Source organism: Diabrotica undecimpunctata, chromosome 6 (assembly GCF_040954645.1).
Source record: "Diabrotica undecimpunctata isolate CICGRU chromosome 6, icDiaUnde3, whole genome shotgun sequence".
Lineage (NCBI taxonomy): Eukaryota > Metazoa > Arthropoda > Insecta > Coleoptera > Chrysomelidae > Diabrotica > Diabrotica undecimpunctata.
The window spans coordinates 155,594,320-155,609,400 of NC_092808.1; the positions used below are offsets into that span (position 1 = coordinate 155,594,320).

Genomic DNA, 15,081 nt, shown 5'->3' on the forward strand with positions numbered 1-15,081 from the left:
TTTTCTGTGTTTATGTTCTCTATTCAAGTTTTCCATTTTTTTGAAGTCTTTATTGATTTGTTGCTGCTTTTTCTGTTTGTGCTTTTGATTTTACTCCCTTCTCTGTACTTGATATTCTTCAACATTGCTTTAAATTCTTCTATTGATCATTTTCAGATATGCGTCATTCTTTTCTTTAGTTATACGTTTGTATTTTTCCCAGCATTAAGCCAGCTGTTTCGCTGCCCTTTGGGTACCTCACCCAACACTTCATCTGCTTTCTTCTCCAACGTGTTTTTATAAACTTACACTTTGTGTTAATTTCAGTGGGATCTACTTCACATCTAGGATGTTGTGTTAATTTTGATTAAGGTAAAATAAGCGGTTTACATTTGGTATGAGAGTTTCTGGATACCTTGTATAGCTCTTAAAAAACAGGACAAAAAAACAAAAGACGATGAAAAGGGTAAATTTATCTGAAAAAAAAAAAGAAAATAATAATGTATGAAATAAGCTAGAAGCGACGTTTAAATTGCGGTTAAGCAAAAAGTACTATAAAATAAACTTATTAAGCAGTAAAATAATACTTCTGCTTCTTCTTATTTTTATATAGACATGACTTCTGTCTGTTTTTCAATGTGCCTCCAGTAAGTTGTCGTTCCATCATTTTCGTGATCTTTCTACTGATCGTCTTCCTATTGGGGAACCGTCTCTTGCCGTCTTTACTACTCTACTTGTTGTCGTTCGGCTTATATGATCGTTTCGTTCTACTCTTCTATTTCTTACCTAGTTCTTGATGTTCTCCATCTTACGTCTACGTCGTATATCTGTACTTCTAGCTCTATCCCATAGTTTCTTACCATCAATTTTTCTAAGTGTTTTCATCTTTGCTGTTTCTAACATCCTTTTTGTCCTATCTGTGTCAGGTCTTGTTTCTGCCTCGTATGTCATGTAAAATAATATAAATCATAAAAAATAATATACTATTATATTTATGTTTTTAGATGATGGTTCCAAAATCTGAACTTCATTTAGGTATGAACATTTCTTATTCAACTGAGTATTCCATCCACAAGGATCAATTACTGCCCTCATCTCGTTACGTTTGGGTTCTGGGCGGTTGGGGTCCTTGTTCAGCAAGCTGTGGTGGTGGTAGAAGGCAGAGAACGGCAGCTTGCTTTGACAATAACATTAAGAAAATTGTGAAGAGGACGTTCTGTTCTCTTTGGCAAAGACCCAAGTTGGATTTTGAAAAGTGCAATACATTTAGGTAAGTGATAAAATAGTTTAAAAATGTATACTAAACATAACATTTTTTGTATTTCGAATAGATTTTTTAACTATATCTTTACTTCAACGTATATGCTTAATTATAAACAGGAAATAAGAACAGCTGGTTAATAGTTATTTGATATATTTGGAAAATACTTGGACAAAATAACAAATCTTTATGTTTCAGCTGCAGTTTTACCTGGGTTCCGGGCCAGTGGGAACCCTGCACAACGTCATGCGGAACTCTTGGGGTGCAGCACCGAGAAATTTACTGCTTATCACAATCGGTTCTTGCTGATTTACAAGGCAACATAACTACCCCTTGGAGGTATATGGCTAATCCAAACAGATGCGGTGGAGAAAACAAACCACAGATTCTAAGATCCTGTAACCGGAAACCATGCTTTTCCTATTGGACTTTTGGAAATTGGACGCAGGTGAGTTTATAACTATACAGGTGGAGGATAAATGTGATGATAAATTAGACAAACGCTTTTGATAGTAAAATTGTCAATCATATTATTCTTTGTTTCTATATTTTTAATACTGTGCAAATTAGTATCAAGTAGGTACATTTCTGTTACCACTATAGAGTATAGGGGTACTTCAGGGATTACTCTCACTCTCACAAGCTACTAAAATTTTCCTCTCAGCTATAATCCGAGAAAACCAGGTCCAATTCCCAGTATTATTATCTTCAATCCTTAAATTTCTTTCCTAGATCCCCACTATCTATCAACTCGCATAGGCTAGAGTCTTAGAATATTGACCAATTTCTCTGAATAAATTTTAAATATGGAAAAGTAAAGCTCTCAGTCTCCGGCAGTTGCAACGGAAGTTGCTTTGGGTTTGATTCACTACCGCCGCTATTGACACTTGTACCAGATGTTGAAGGCTGAGATCTTTTAAGACATTTATCCATTTTACAAACGCGCTTATCAAGCGAGGAAATAAAAGAATGACGTCCGTACTTATCGGTGACGGCGCTTAACTGAGTTAGATGAGAGTTGAAGCAAAAGAACATTACGAGTGGCGGCAGATTGCGCGCGGAGCTCTTACTGTCGCTGCAACGACAATGCGGTGTGGCAACGTCGCCGTCGCCGACGCAGTTTGACCCAAGAGGGTCGCCAGAATACTTTATCCTGTAAAGGGGTTACGAAATCAAAAAGATTAAAAAACACTGCATTATTGTACTATAAGACAAGTGAAAAGTGGCTGGATCTGCGCGTAAATAGAAAAGAAAGTTTCATGAGAGAGATATAATAGGCCTGTTAAACATGCAATTTAGTTGTGATGTTTATATTACAAAAACAATGCGTTAAATTAGCCACACGTTCTTGCCCTTTTTTCAGATTTATTAAAAGTCTATCTCTTCTGTAGTAAACTTAAATACATTTGAAATAAATACTCTAAATATTAATTTTTCACTTTCCATTTTAATTCCAAAATGTACTTATTCCGATTTAAAGAAATATTTAAAAACTTGACAACACTGCAGTGAAATTACCGTTAGGACCTCGATCTTTTCCGCTTGACGGCCAAAAATGAAATGAATTATGTAGTAATATAAAATTAAAATACTATCTAAAAATCAAAGTAAAAAACTAATTTTAACTCTGTCCCAACTATACAAAAATCCACCCTGTATACCGGAATCAACACTTCAAGCGAACATATGTTTAACAACCATCTAATTATTAAATGATTATTAGAATTAGGTTAACTAAAATTGAAATTGGATGCCTTGCGATCCGTCCATATTCCGCATAGCTGAGCAATAGCACCAATCTACCAAGTAATTATCGGTGATGATTGGATAATTCCATCTCCCTTTGATTGTTATTTTCCCGGACCTTGTGGCATTATCATTTACATTTTGAACGTATTCATTCGACGAATGTGTCGAGTATTTCTGTAGCTGACGGGTCATTCTGTTAGAGAATTTAACGAGAATTAATGAATTAGATATTGCTTGGTTATATTATAACAGAGAAAACATTAATAACTGAAGGTAATTTTAGCGTAGCAAACAGCATAAATTATAATACTCTTTAAATAAACAGAGAAAACAGTAATAACTGAAGGGAATGTTAATACGCAGGTGTCATTTGGTAACAGAATATGAAATCATGCGTTATGTTACAATTTCTACCATAGAAAATTAGTCGAAACTATCGAGCATTATCTACTCGTATTATGACAGAAACTTTTGGGCCATGGACTGCCAAACTTTTGGACGAATCAGAGTTAAACGATCACTTTTAAGTTACTATAATAGTAGTTACTTTTGATATTTTGAATACATCAGGCCAGTAACCCTCGTTTATACATTTGTTAAATATTATTGTGAGTAGTTCAATAATTATATCAGAGATGCCTTAATAATTTTACTGTTAAAACCATAGTAGTCAACACGTGAGGAATTTTTTAATTTGTTTATGCATTCTTTTACATCAGATGCTACTATTGGGGCCATTATTAACGAACTCGACCTTCTAGGTCAGAGGTTCTCAAAAGTGGGTGACGCGGAACCCTGGGGGCCTCAAGCATTTGCCAAGGGTGACGTGGACTATTTAAGAAATATCGAACAACCGGCCGCTGCGCCACTGTCCAATCGAAACATGTTGACTATTTTTGTACTTGTGTATTCTCGATGGCGACTGAGAAACAAACAGCCGAATTCGACAGACGCCACTGCTATCTGCATTCATTCCACAGTTTAATTCTTGCAGCCGATAAGTGAGTTTTCTAAAAGTTTGAGTTAGATTTCGAAGTGAAAGTTTTAGATATAACTGAAGAAGAAAAGTGACAACGTAAGTAATTATATTCATTGGAATTAATATGTATAATATTATGTACTTTTGTTGCTATTTTTGCCATAAAGTATGTCTTGCACCATTACGATTGGAAAATACCTTTCATTGTTGGCAATGTTTTGCTCCCTTTTACATGGGACATTACATGGGACATTTTTTTCATTTCAGAATAATGAAAAATTGGCTGAAATCTGGGTCTTTGAAAAGGAAATGTAGTGAAGTCACTGAAGAAAGCATCTGAATCAACTAATTCAGTGACAACTAGCAGAGATGGAGAAGATACAAATGTCCACAAGATCCATTCGAGTCCAGCTTATCCAAGTTGTTCTTCTTCAATTCTTGGAAAGGAGGTTCCTTACCAAAAAGAAATTCGGGGAAAAATAAGAAGGTATGATGCTAGCTATCTCACGTTATATGGCTTTGTTCAAGTTGGCAACTAACAGGCACCAGAATGCTAATGCGTTAATTGCCACAAAATTGTTGCTGATGGGTGCTTGGTTTTATCTAAATTAAAAAGACATTTAGAAAGTAATCATCCTGGTTTAGCCGATAAGACCAAAGAAACCTTCAAACGTCGTGCTTTATCTCTTCAGGCAGGGTCATGCATAATGGAAAGAGTCTGCAAAAATGAAAACGAAACCGCCACCGAAGCATCATTCGTTGTTGGTTGGCACATTGCAAAAGCTGGAAAACCCCATAACATTGCCAAGGAACTGATTAAACCTCGCGTGAAGGAGTCGTACAATGCATATAAGGTCCAGATTTGACCAAGAAGATTGATAATGTGCAGATTTCAAACAGCACTATAAGCAAGAAAATTACCACTATTTCAGACTTTGTAGAGAGAGTTCGTAAATAGGTTAAAAACTTGTGAATTCTTCAGTTTACAGCTTGATGAAAATACCGACGTTGCTGAACTTGCTGTTTTCCTTCTGTTTGTGAGGTTTCCATTCGGGATGAAAATAGAAGAAGAACTCCTTATGTGTGAAGAGCTTAAAAGTTATGCCACTGGTGAAGAAAGGCTATCCATGAGTATATAAGAAAAAATGATATAGAGTGGAGTAAATGTGTGGGTATTTGCAGTGATGGAGTGGCTGCAATGGTTTTTAAAATTAGAGTGGCGGTGTCTAGAATAAAGGTAGTGGCATAAAATGCCTCCAGCAGTCATTGAACCCTACATCGCCATTATTTGGCAACTAAAAAGATGCCGCAAGATTTGAAAGACGTATTGGATGGTTCTGTGAAAATAATTAACCATGTGAAGAACCGTCCGCTTTAAGCACGCCCTTTAAAACTCACCGCTGAAGATATGCGTATGGATCACTTCAATATTTTGCTCCACACAGAGGTCCAGTGCCTATGAGATGAACAATTTTAGGGAGACTATTTGAACAGACATCTTTGAAATAATAAATGAAACCAGTACTTCGCTTCAAGACAAAGGAGGAGTAAAATTAGATAAAATCAAATCCTTGCGTAAAAAAGTTACATTTTCAAAGCATGTGTTGAAAAGAGGAACATCACAAATTTCTCTAGATTACAGGAATTTGTTATAACAAATGAAATCAATCCTCAAACGAACTTCTTTGAAATTGTTATTGCTCATTTGCAAGGTTTGGAAGAAAGTATTGTAAACTATTTTCCTGACATTGACTCAGATGAATTATATAGCTGGATGATAGACAAGTTTTCGTGCGACCCAAAAAATAAACCTGTCGGAATGACAAATAAAGTTTTTCAAAATCTACTTGAGATCAGCGAAGATAGCAGTTTAAAACTCAAATACCGTGAAGGAAGCCAAGAAGAGTTCTGGATTAAGGTATATTGAGAAAATAATGTTGTTGGCAATGTTGAAAACAAATACAGAAGCAAACTTTAAGCATCAAGGGATTAAGATTCCCATAATTATAAATAATATTATGAAAACATCGAAATAGTTTCATTCATCACATTAAGTGTGGATATTTTGAATATCAAATGTACTGTATTTTATTGATCTAAAATAAACTTTATATTAAAATCAAATGAGCCTCAGAATTGTATTTTTTCATTTTTTGTTGTTTCCCAAATCGCTTCAAAGGTTGGTGTGCCTCGAAATATTGTTAGCCCTACTAGAGGGTGCCGCGACTAAAAAAGTTTGAGAACCACTGTTCTAGGTAGCCTGCTAAGATGGTAGTTTATGTCATGCTCAGAGTTTCTTATTGATTTCGATATAATATCTGCATATTCGTAAAGTATTTAAGTTCAGATTTGACGTAGTATTTTTTTTATAAGTTTTTTTTTAACAATACTCCATATTGTCTTACTTTTGATAGTGGATTTGTTTATTATTTTCGCATAATCAGTACGTTTTTCAGCTTTTATTGCTTGCTTATATTTCTTTCGCATTTGACAATATTTAATCCAATTGTCAGTAGTATGTGTTTTCCTATAAGTTGCTTTACAATCGTAGAGTTGTTTTCCTAAATTTCGAAGTTTGCGATTAAACCAATGAATATCACGTTTTCTGCTATTACCTAACGTTCTTTAAGGAAAACAAATGCTGTATTTTTCACACATATGTCTCATAAACAACTCTGTCATGTTGGTTGAATTACGGATATCGTCAAACACAGTCTAATCTTTGGATCTAATTTTTTCCACCAAGTTCTTAATATTTTTTGCATTAATCTTTTAATTAATATTTTTTTTAGTCTTTTCTATAATTGTAGACACATTTTTGAAACTACTTATAATAGCAAATATACCTAAATGATCAGATATTACAGGATTATAGACAACTGTATTTAAATTAAATATTAGTAAATATATTATCAAGGTAAGAATTTGAAGCAAGTGAAATTCTCGTGGGCGCTTTTATGAAAGGTTTTAAGCCGTACACGGTTAGGAAATTTCGTGTTTCACAAACATGCCCTGTGTTTACTTCCATATTTATGTTAATATTTCCAACTATCATTATATTTTCATAATTTTTGTAGGGGAGGTTAATTAAAGCATATAATTTAGCTTTGAAACCAGTAATATCCCCATTACAAGATCGATAAAGTGCAATTATCACAAAACGATTATTATTAATTTCAACACCACAGAATTCAGCCTTCAATGGATCACAAAATTTGTTTAAATCAACATCTCAAGTTGAATATGTTTAGAACCATAGATAGCTACACCTCCATGTAGTCTACTTTCTCTACAATATGAAGAGACAAGTTGAGAACTGTCTAAGTTTATTCTTTTTAAGAGAGTAAGAGAGGCCTAAACGATGGAGAATGGGACAACAGAGAGAGATGGAAACGGTTGAGCGAGGGAAGGCAGTAAATACTGTAGAATCCCTGAATATTCTTTGTAAATTATCAGAGTTTAACCAGTGTTCCGAAATACAAAAAATGTCATACTTATTTTACACAATTTAAAAGTCTTTGAGACGGCGCCTCAGAAACTGCAATTTTAAATAAAGCGTAACTTCTTGGCTATCTCGAGTTTAATTGGTTAACCTCAATACTTTTATCAATAGTCTTAAGATGAGTTGTTAGTTCTTTCAAGGATGTATCTGAAAACCGGTTGGTTGTATGATAGTACTTCATACTTCTCTCTACAGCCGCCTTTAGTCCATTTTGCTTTGGAGTTACTAGTAGGATTATGAAAATATCTTGCCTGTATATGTCATCGAGCAGAAAGTACTGGGTTTTTTCTCTGTTGGTAGAAAAACTAATGGTCGAAAACTAATGGTCACTTATAATGCAAAATGGTGGAAAGATAGCAAATAGCAAAAATTATAATACTCTTTAAATAAAGCCACCATATTAATTACAAAAATTATACAGCTATTAGTTGATTGCATACATTCTTTTTAACAATATATTAAAAATCGTACAAAATTAATTATAGGAGAACAGCAACAGGGTTTTTTTAAAAGCAATTCGAAAGAAATTATTTAATAATATTTACTTTATTTTTTAGTGTTCTTCAACATGTGGTCCAGGCTTCCAAACGAGATCATCCCACTGTCTTCCACCCGAAGACGAAACTTTCTTCACCTGCGGAGACTCGCCATCGCCACAACGAAGATCTTGTTTTGGTTATCACACCCGATTCACAAACCCTTTGTGTAGAGGGAGAAGAAGGCAAAAATGCACCAAGGACGACTCCGAATATTGTTCTTTTTCCTTGCTAAGCAGATATTGTAAGATTGGAGGATATAAGAGAATTTGTTGTAAGTCGTGTGCAGAGTTTGCTTCTGAACAATTTTTACTTATGCAATCAATGTAATCATTTATAATAATAGTTAATATTAAACGAGTTTGGAACTTATGTGTTTTTTTTTTTTTAAAACTAATCAAGGTCTATTATCACTCGTTGATCGTCGTTTTCCGAACTAGTTTTTACAATCCAAATTTATTCTTTCGATTGATAGTGAAGATAAAGGATGATACGCAGCATCATCGTACGAAAGCACCACTTTAAAAACATTGGAGATAAAATGGAAATTTGTAGACTGTATTAGTATTAACAATTAAAGATTGTCTAAAGTAAATGCATTTTAAAGACTCGCCTAAACAGGACTGTACAAGGATATTATATTAAAAAGCTTTGAATATAATAAAATTTTAGACGTTATTAAAAGTGCTACAGAAAAAACGAATAAACTATCAATATATTTTGAACGTGTACAAAGACACCATTACATCATTAGGTGACCTATTTGCAAACACACAACCCATTTCAATAAAAGAGCAAATAGTCTATATAACAAACCCGAGATTTGCCAAATATCAAATAACACAATCAAAGCAAATGATCAGAGACTTATAAAGAGCAACGCACAAAATAGGACTGAGTAACAATGAAGATACTAAAAACAAGATTAACGTCAAACTAAACTAAAAAGTAACAAACTACCTTAAAATATTGACAAAGAGTACAGTTAATTAGAAGAAAGAACGAACAATGGAGTATAGAGGTTATTATATGGAGAATAGGCAAATAAACGAAGGAAGACAAGAACAGCATTCATTGGAAGATGAGAACGTTATAACCGGACAAATGGAAAGAATTTGAGGACGCATAGATTTACAAATAGAGTACTTGAACGTTTAGAAATGATATTGATTACTAGATAACTCTGCAAGTAAGAGACTGGATATTATACGTTTTTGTAGTCACTTGATAGTCTCCGAAAAGGATTTGCCGCTAGCGATTTATTAACCAGTAATGCATCATCATCCTGCAAGGTATGGTTGAATGTTTTAGGTCATTTGCTATAGAATCTGCAGTTTAAGTCTTCATCAAACAGTCTCATTGTATGCAGATGTCCCTTGATGGATGCATGTCCTTTTAGGCAGTTGACCTGATTCCTGCTTGTTTTTCGCGGTACTTCGGATCTCTTTGCACATTTTCGTTAAAATAAACATTTTACCATGTGTTTGACTATGTATTTGACATGTTTTCCCAGTAAGAGTTATGTTGCCTTCGGATCTAGGCTTTTTTCTGTTCAAGGACGATGGATTTTGGTACTCCTACAGCCGGTCTGAACCAAAGTAGGTATTTAGAAGCTGATGTTGGTCTTTTGTGTATAGCATTACTTACTAACTAGGTACTGAACTGCTATCATATGTAAAGACTTTTTATGAATTTATATTGTACATTGGTAGTATTTGTTAAATAAAGAAATGATGTAGTTTTTTAGCTGTTGCAGTGTTAAACAATTAAGTAGTAGGTACAATAATTGTATTAATTGGTGAATGTTCTGTATTATTGCTTAGAATTAATTTGAAGTAGAAATGAATTTAAGAGTCAAGCAAAGAATTGAAATACTCATGATGATTGGGTATGGAGACAAATCGCGAACTCAGATGGAAGTGTGCAATTTATTTAATGATAAATATACAGAATGGCCCATAACGCAGTCAACAGTAAGTAAGATTGAAAAGAAATTTAGAGAAACTGGTACGGTTGAAAATGCACGCAAATCAGGTCGTCCCTCTGTAAATTATGATACAACATTAGATGTTCTACTTGCTTTTGAAGAAGATGCGCACATTTCTGTTCGTAAAGTTAGTCATGATCTCGATGTTTGCAAAACAATGGTACACAAACTAATAAGACTTGAAAAATGGCACCCCTTTAGATGCACACTTGTACAGGAATTAAACGAGGATGATCCAGATAAAAGAATACAATTTTGCGAAACAATGATGGATAACTGCCACCGAAACCATCTCTTGGTTCAAAATATTATTTTTTCTGATGAAGCTACATTCACGTTAAATGGCAGAATTGTAGATACTGTGCAAAAGAAAACTTCAACTGGATGCGGGAACATCATACACAATACCCGCAAAAGGCAAACGTATGGGCTGGCATTGTAAGAAATTAAATCATTGGACCCTACTATTTCGAAGGTAATTTAAACGGGCCACCATACCTTCAGTTTTTAAGAGGGTATCTCGTACCTACTCTAGTTAATTTATTCCCCAGTAGAATTAATTCTGGAGGTTTTGATGAAATTTTATGGTTGCAACAGGATGGTGCACCTCCGCATTATGCTGCAGATTTTTTCCGAACAGGTAGCTTGGAAGACGTGGACATATTGCATGGCCAGCGAGGTCGCCAGACCTTAATCCTTTGGATTATTTTATTTGGAGTCATTTGAAGAATATTGTTTATAAAACGAAACCTATTGAAGACTTAAAAACAAGAATTCGTGAAGAAATAAACAATATTTCTTAAGAAACCATAAACAAGGTTCTACAAGAATTTGTACAACGTTTGGGTTACTGTCAAATACAACAAGTATATATTATATCTTTTGCATATCTTTCAAATTATATCTGTTAGACTCTCAGTATTATATTTTTTTGGAATCAGCTCATTTTTATCGATCTAAAAATGTCATAAAATAAAGGGTGTTACATTAAAAAAAAACGATGACGTCATCACTTCAATGTGTATCACTTTGTATAATGAAGTTTTATTATAAAACTAGCTGACCCGGCGAACTTTGTTCCGCCTTAATGGCAATAAATAAGCAGATTGTGTTTTTTTTTTGGAAAAAATACAAAAAAAAAATTAAATAACTACATTAATCATTCATTATTATTTCTGTATTTTAGTACATAGGTTGCTCTTCACTTAAGTACCTTGTGATACACGACATTTTTTGTTTTATTATCAGGCGCAAAAACAAACAACGCAGATGGTCTTCCGACCCGTGAACATGCCACGTATAATTGACCATGGGAAAAACATGAATGTTCTAGATTTAAACCACAAACTTTTAAGGATTGGCCTTGTGATTTGTTGATGGTCATGGCAAATGCAAGACGTATCGGAAATTGAAGTCTTTTAAATTCAAACGGCATATCGGTTGGGATCATCGGGATCCTCGGAATGAGAACTTCCTCACCTTTGAATTTTCCTATCAATATCGTAGCGTAAATTACATTGTTTATCAATTTACTAACCACCAAACGCGTACCGTTGCACAGTTTAGGTTGGTTTATGTATCGAAGCATGATTACTACGGAGCCAACCTTTAGGCGTAAATTGTGCGGTGGTAAGCCAGGCACGTCCAAAGAGTTTAAAAATTCAATTGGATAGTTGGTGGCTTCATCTTCATTTGAGACGCAGTCAATAGATTTGAATGAATGCATTGTTCCAATGATCTTATTTTGAATTATGTAGTTCAGGTCATCTACATCTTTATTCTTAGCCGCTAAAATTGCTCGCTCACTCAACCATTCATTATTTTTGTAGTTAGAAATAATATTTGGAAATACATTGTTGATAAGTTCGTCTTTTGATGAGACAAAATTACAGAAATGATTTAGAAATGATATTAATCCGCTCAATTCATCGACAAGTACTTGACCATTACCGATAGTCAGCAATTGCTCCGAGAAATTTTCAGCAGATGTATCATTAAGCAATGTAACTCTCATGTTTGTTGTCAGCTGCAGTTTCTTCACATAGCGCCATAGATTTGACGATTTGAGGCAAGCGTTTATTTCATTGACAGCCGTAGATCTTGGAATTACTGGCAGTATTTGGCGGAAATCGCCAGACAGTAAAATCATTGCTCCTCCAAAACATCTCGAGTCATTGCGTAAATCTTTTAATGTTCGGTTAAGTGCTTCTAATGCACGTTCAGACAGTATTAACTGGGTTATAAACACTTTTTCTGTGGGAGAGTAGAGTTCAGTATTAGCAAATATAATACATACCAATAGATAAAGTAAGTTATTCTTTAACTACATTCTATGTAAGTACAAAAGTAAATACCTTAAATGTCGGATTAAATCCTCCTTCTTCCATAATGTCTGTCCCAAATGACGTCATTTGGAAACAACTATTGTATTTTCGAGTATTTGCAAGAAAGTGGCGTGATTCTTGTGTTTCGCCACAAAGCAATGAATACAATGGCTCACGTGGCGGAGTCAACACTGGCAATTTCACTTTACCATTAAGGCAGCATAATCCAGGCGTTTCTCCTGAAAACTTTAATGCACCACAATACTCGCAAACAACGTCCATTTGCCCAATGCAAACGCTAGGATGCAAGCTGTAATCATTGCTGCAATCGTATCGAAACGCTGCTCGATTCAAATCAGCTAAATATCTTGTTCTGCGTCGCAAATTATCTATTTGTTGCCTTCTGTTGTTCGCTCGACGATTCTGCATTGCCAACCGAGCTGTTTCACGGGCTGCTTCACTTTGCTCTCGTGATTGAGAAGCACGAAGTCGAGCCATACTATCGCGGCGCTGTTCACGTGCAATTTCTTGTTCTTCTTCAGTCCTTTCATTTGCAGTATTTTGTATTCTTCTTGCATTACGGCTTTGTCGGGAAAGATTCGATCGTCTTGGTCGCGGCATTATTAATTAAACTTCACTTCACTTCAATCCACTTGTTAATTATTTATTTAATAGAAATAGTTTTAATATTGATTTCTTACAAATATCAAATTGTCATCCATACGTCATTACATAGCTGTCATTTTACGTCAATTACATAGCTGTCATTTGCGTTTTGTTATTCCAAGTCTGATTCTTCTTTGTTATACCACGTTTTATAGTGACTGACGTTTCATGTGAAGTCACACGGGAACGCTGTCGAACGGGATAAAAAGTATCCTATGTCCATCTCCTGGCTCTAAGCTACCTCCCTACCAATTGTCAGCCAAATCTGTTCTGCCGTTCTTGAGTTATAAGTGGTGTAACTAACACGACTTTCTTTTATATATATAGATGTAGAACATTAAACTTAAAAATCGACTTGTTTTAGATTTTTTTAAAAAGGCTTTTCATTTAGGAGATATCGAATTTATTCCATACTGTACGAGCACACTGTATATATTTCGGTGTCACATGCAGCAACTTAAACTTATTATTTCGTAAGGTTTTATTATGCCAATTGCAATTAATTTAAATTTTGCAATTGATTGTATATTTTATTAACCTTTATTTTGTGATATTGACGATTTATGTAACTTTAGTAAATTTTAAATTGTTATTGTTATTTTTCTGACTTTTTGTAAGCTTTGTCCATAAAATTGTACAATTTTCAGTGACAATAAAGCATATTTCTATTCTACTAACAAACTTCAATCAAATAGGTATATTAATTTATATTCTTATAGGCACATCTTAAAGATTAAGTTATTTAAAATATCAAAATAGCTTATAATACTATTTTGACAATAATAATACTTCAAAAAAAAATTAAGTTAAAGTCAAAGATATACAAATAAAAAAGACAGTTTCCCATCGGCGAAACATCTTGAGTTTTTATGTTTTTTTTTTTAATTTCACGAAGGACATGCCGCGACATCTACTAAACAAGGTTGAAGTCTCCTCAGCCAACGTAAAGAAAATTGATTTCCAACCTTTTCAAATGTTATTTATAAACCTCATATCAGAGGTCACTCTTTTTATTATAAAATTTGTAGCCAAATTGCTTGGAGTATTGGATTTGTTCCAAATATTTCAAATTATATCACGAAATAATGATTCTGAATAGTTTTTTTACATAAATTTTGGTAATATATTAAGTAACAGTTAACAGGTGGAACAAATATTTTGAATTTTTAGTAGTTTTCATTTTTTATTCAAATATGCAACTAAAATGGATCCAATAGCATGCCTATGATAATTTTTTTCAGTTCAGTTCAGTTTTCTTTGTAAATGTTGCTTTTTCTTATTTACTTCTAATATATTTGTTACCTGTTCCTATATCAATTTTCGTTGCATCACTTCAAGACGCTTTCTCATAAAATAAGCACTGTAAAACAAGCAACAATAAATAATATTCACAATTTACATTGTGGGACTACTCGATATTAAAATAAAAATTAATGAATTATGTTTTATATCGAAAATGGATTACATATTTGAGTCTACCAAAATAAGACAAATTTCAGTTCATGCAAACAGAGCCGCAGGTTTCTTGAATAAAACAATGGAGAAATAAAAATATCGTGAAAGAAACGAAAGGCAGAATTTACAAAACAGTCATCAGACCAATAATGACATAGGCGGCAGAAACAAGACCTGACACAGAGAGGACAAAATGATATGAAAAACAGCAGAGATAAAAACACTAGAAAAATTGATGGTCGAATACTATAAAACAAAGCTAGAAGTACAGATATACGACGTAGATGCAAGGTGGAGAACATCAAGAACTGGGTAAAAAATAGAAGAGTAAAATGGAACGATCATATAAGCCAAATGACAACAAATAGAGTAGTAAAGACGGTTCCCCAATAAAAAGACGACCAGTAAGAAGACTAAGTAAACAATAGAATGACAACTTACTAGGAACACATTGAAAAACAGACAGTTATGTCTAGACGAAAAGAAGAAGAAGAAAAAGAAACAGTTTAGTGTTGGGCGGGCAGAGAAGTCATGATGATCACTTGGTCTCGAGAAGGCAGAACGCGAGGGTAATTTTGCAGAGGTAACAGCTGCATAAGATCTGGAAGCAGAAGAGTTAATTGAGTTAATAGTTAATGGGATT

General features: G+C 34.0%; 2 protein-coding genes across 2 annotated transcripts in view; one reads left to right on the forward strand and one right to left on the reverse strand.

Annotated features, from left to right (window-relative positions):
* LOC140444179 (A disintegrin and metalloproteinase with thrombospondin motifs 2-like) overlaps positions 1-8,378 on the forward strand; it is a 95,346-nt gene extending 86,968 nt beyond the window's left edge. Inside the window, exons 14-16 of the mRNA XM_072535893.1 lie at positions 984-1,249; positions 1,439-1,688; positions 8,028-8,378. Coding sequence (XP_072391994.1) covers positions 984-1,249; positions 1,439-1,688; positions 8,028-8,336 — 825 coding nt within the window. The 3' untranslated portion in view covers positions 8,337-8,378. The remainder of the gene's footprint in view (positions 1-983; positions 1,250-1,438; positions 1,689-8,027) is intronic.
* A 2,816-nt stretch (positions 8,379-11,194) lies between these two features.
* Positions 11,195-12,815, reverse strand: LOC140444683 (ATP-dependent DNA helicase pif1-like). Its single transcript, XM_072536447.1, has 2 exons — positions 12,494-12,815; positions 11,195-12,246 (listed from the first exon to the last, which is right to left on the reverse strand). Exons 1-2 carry the CDS (start codon positions 12,813-12,815, stop codon positions 11,195-11,197), a joined length of 1,374 nt encoding a protein of 457 aa, XP_072392548.1.
* Between the last annotated feature and the right edge of the window lie 2,266 nt (positions 12,816-15,081).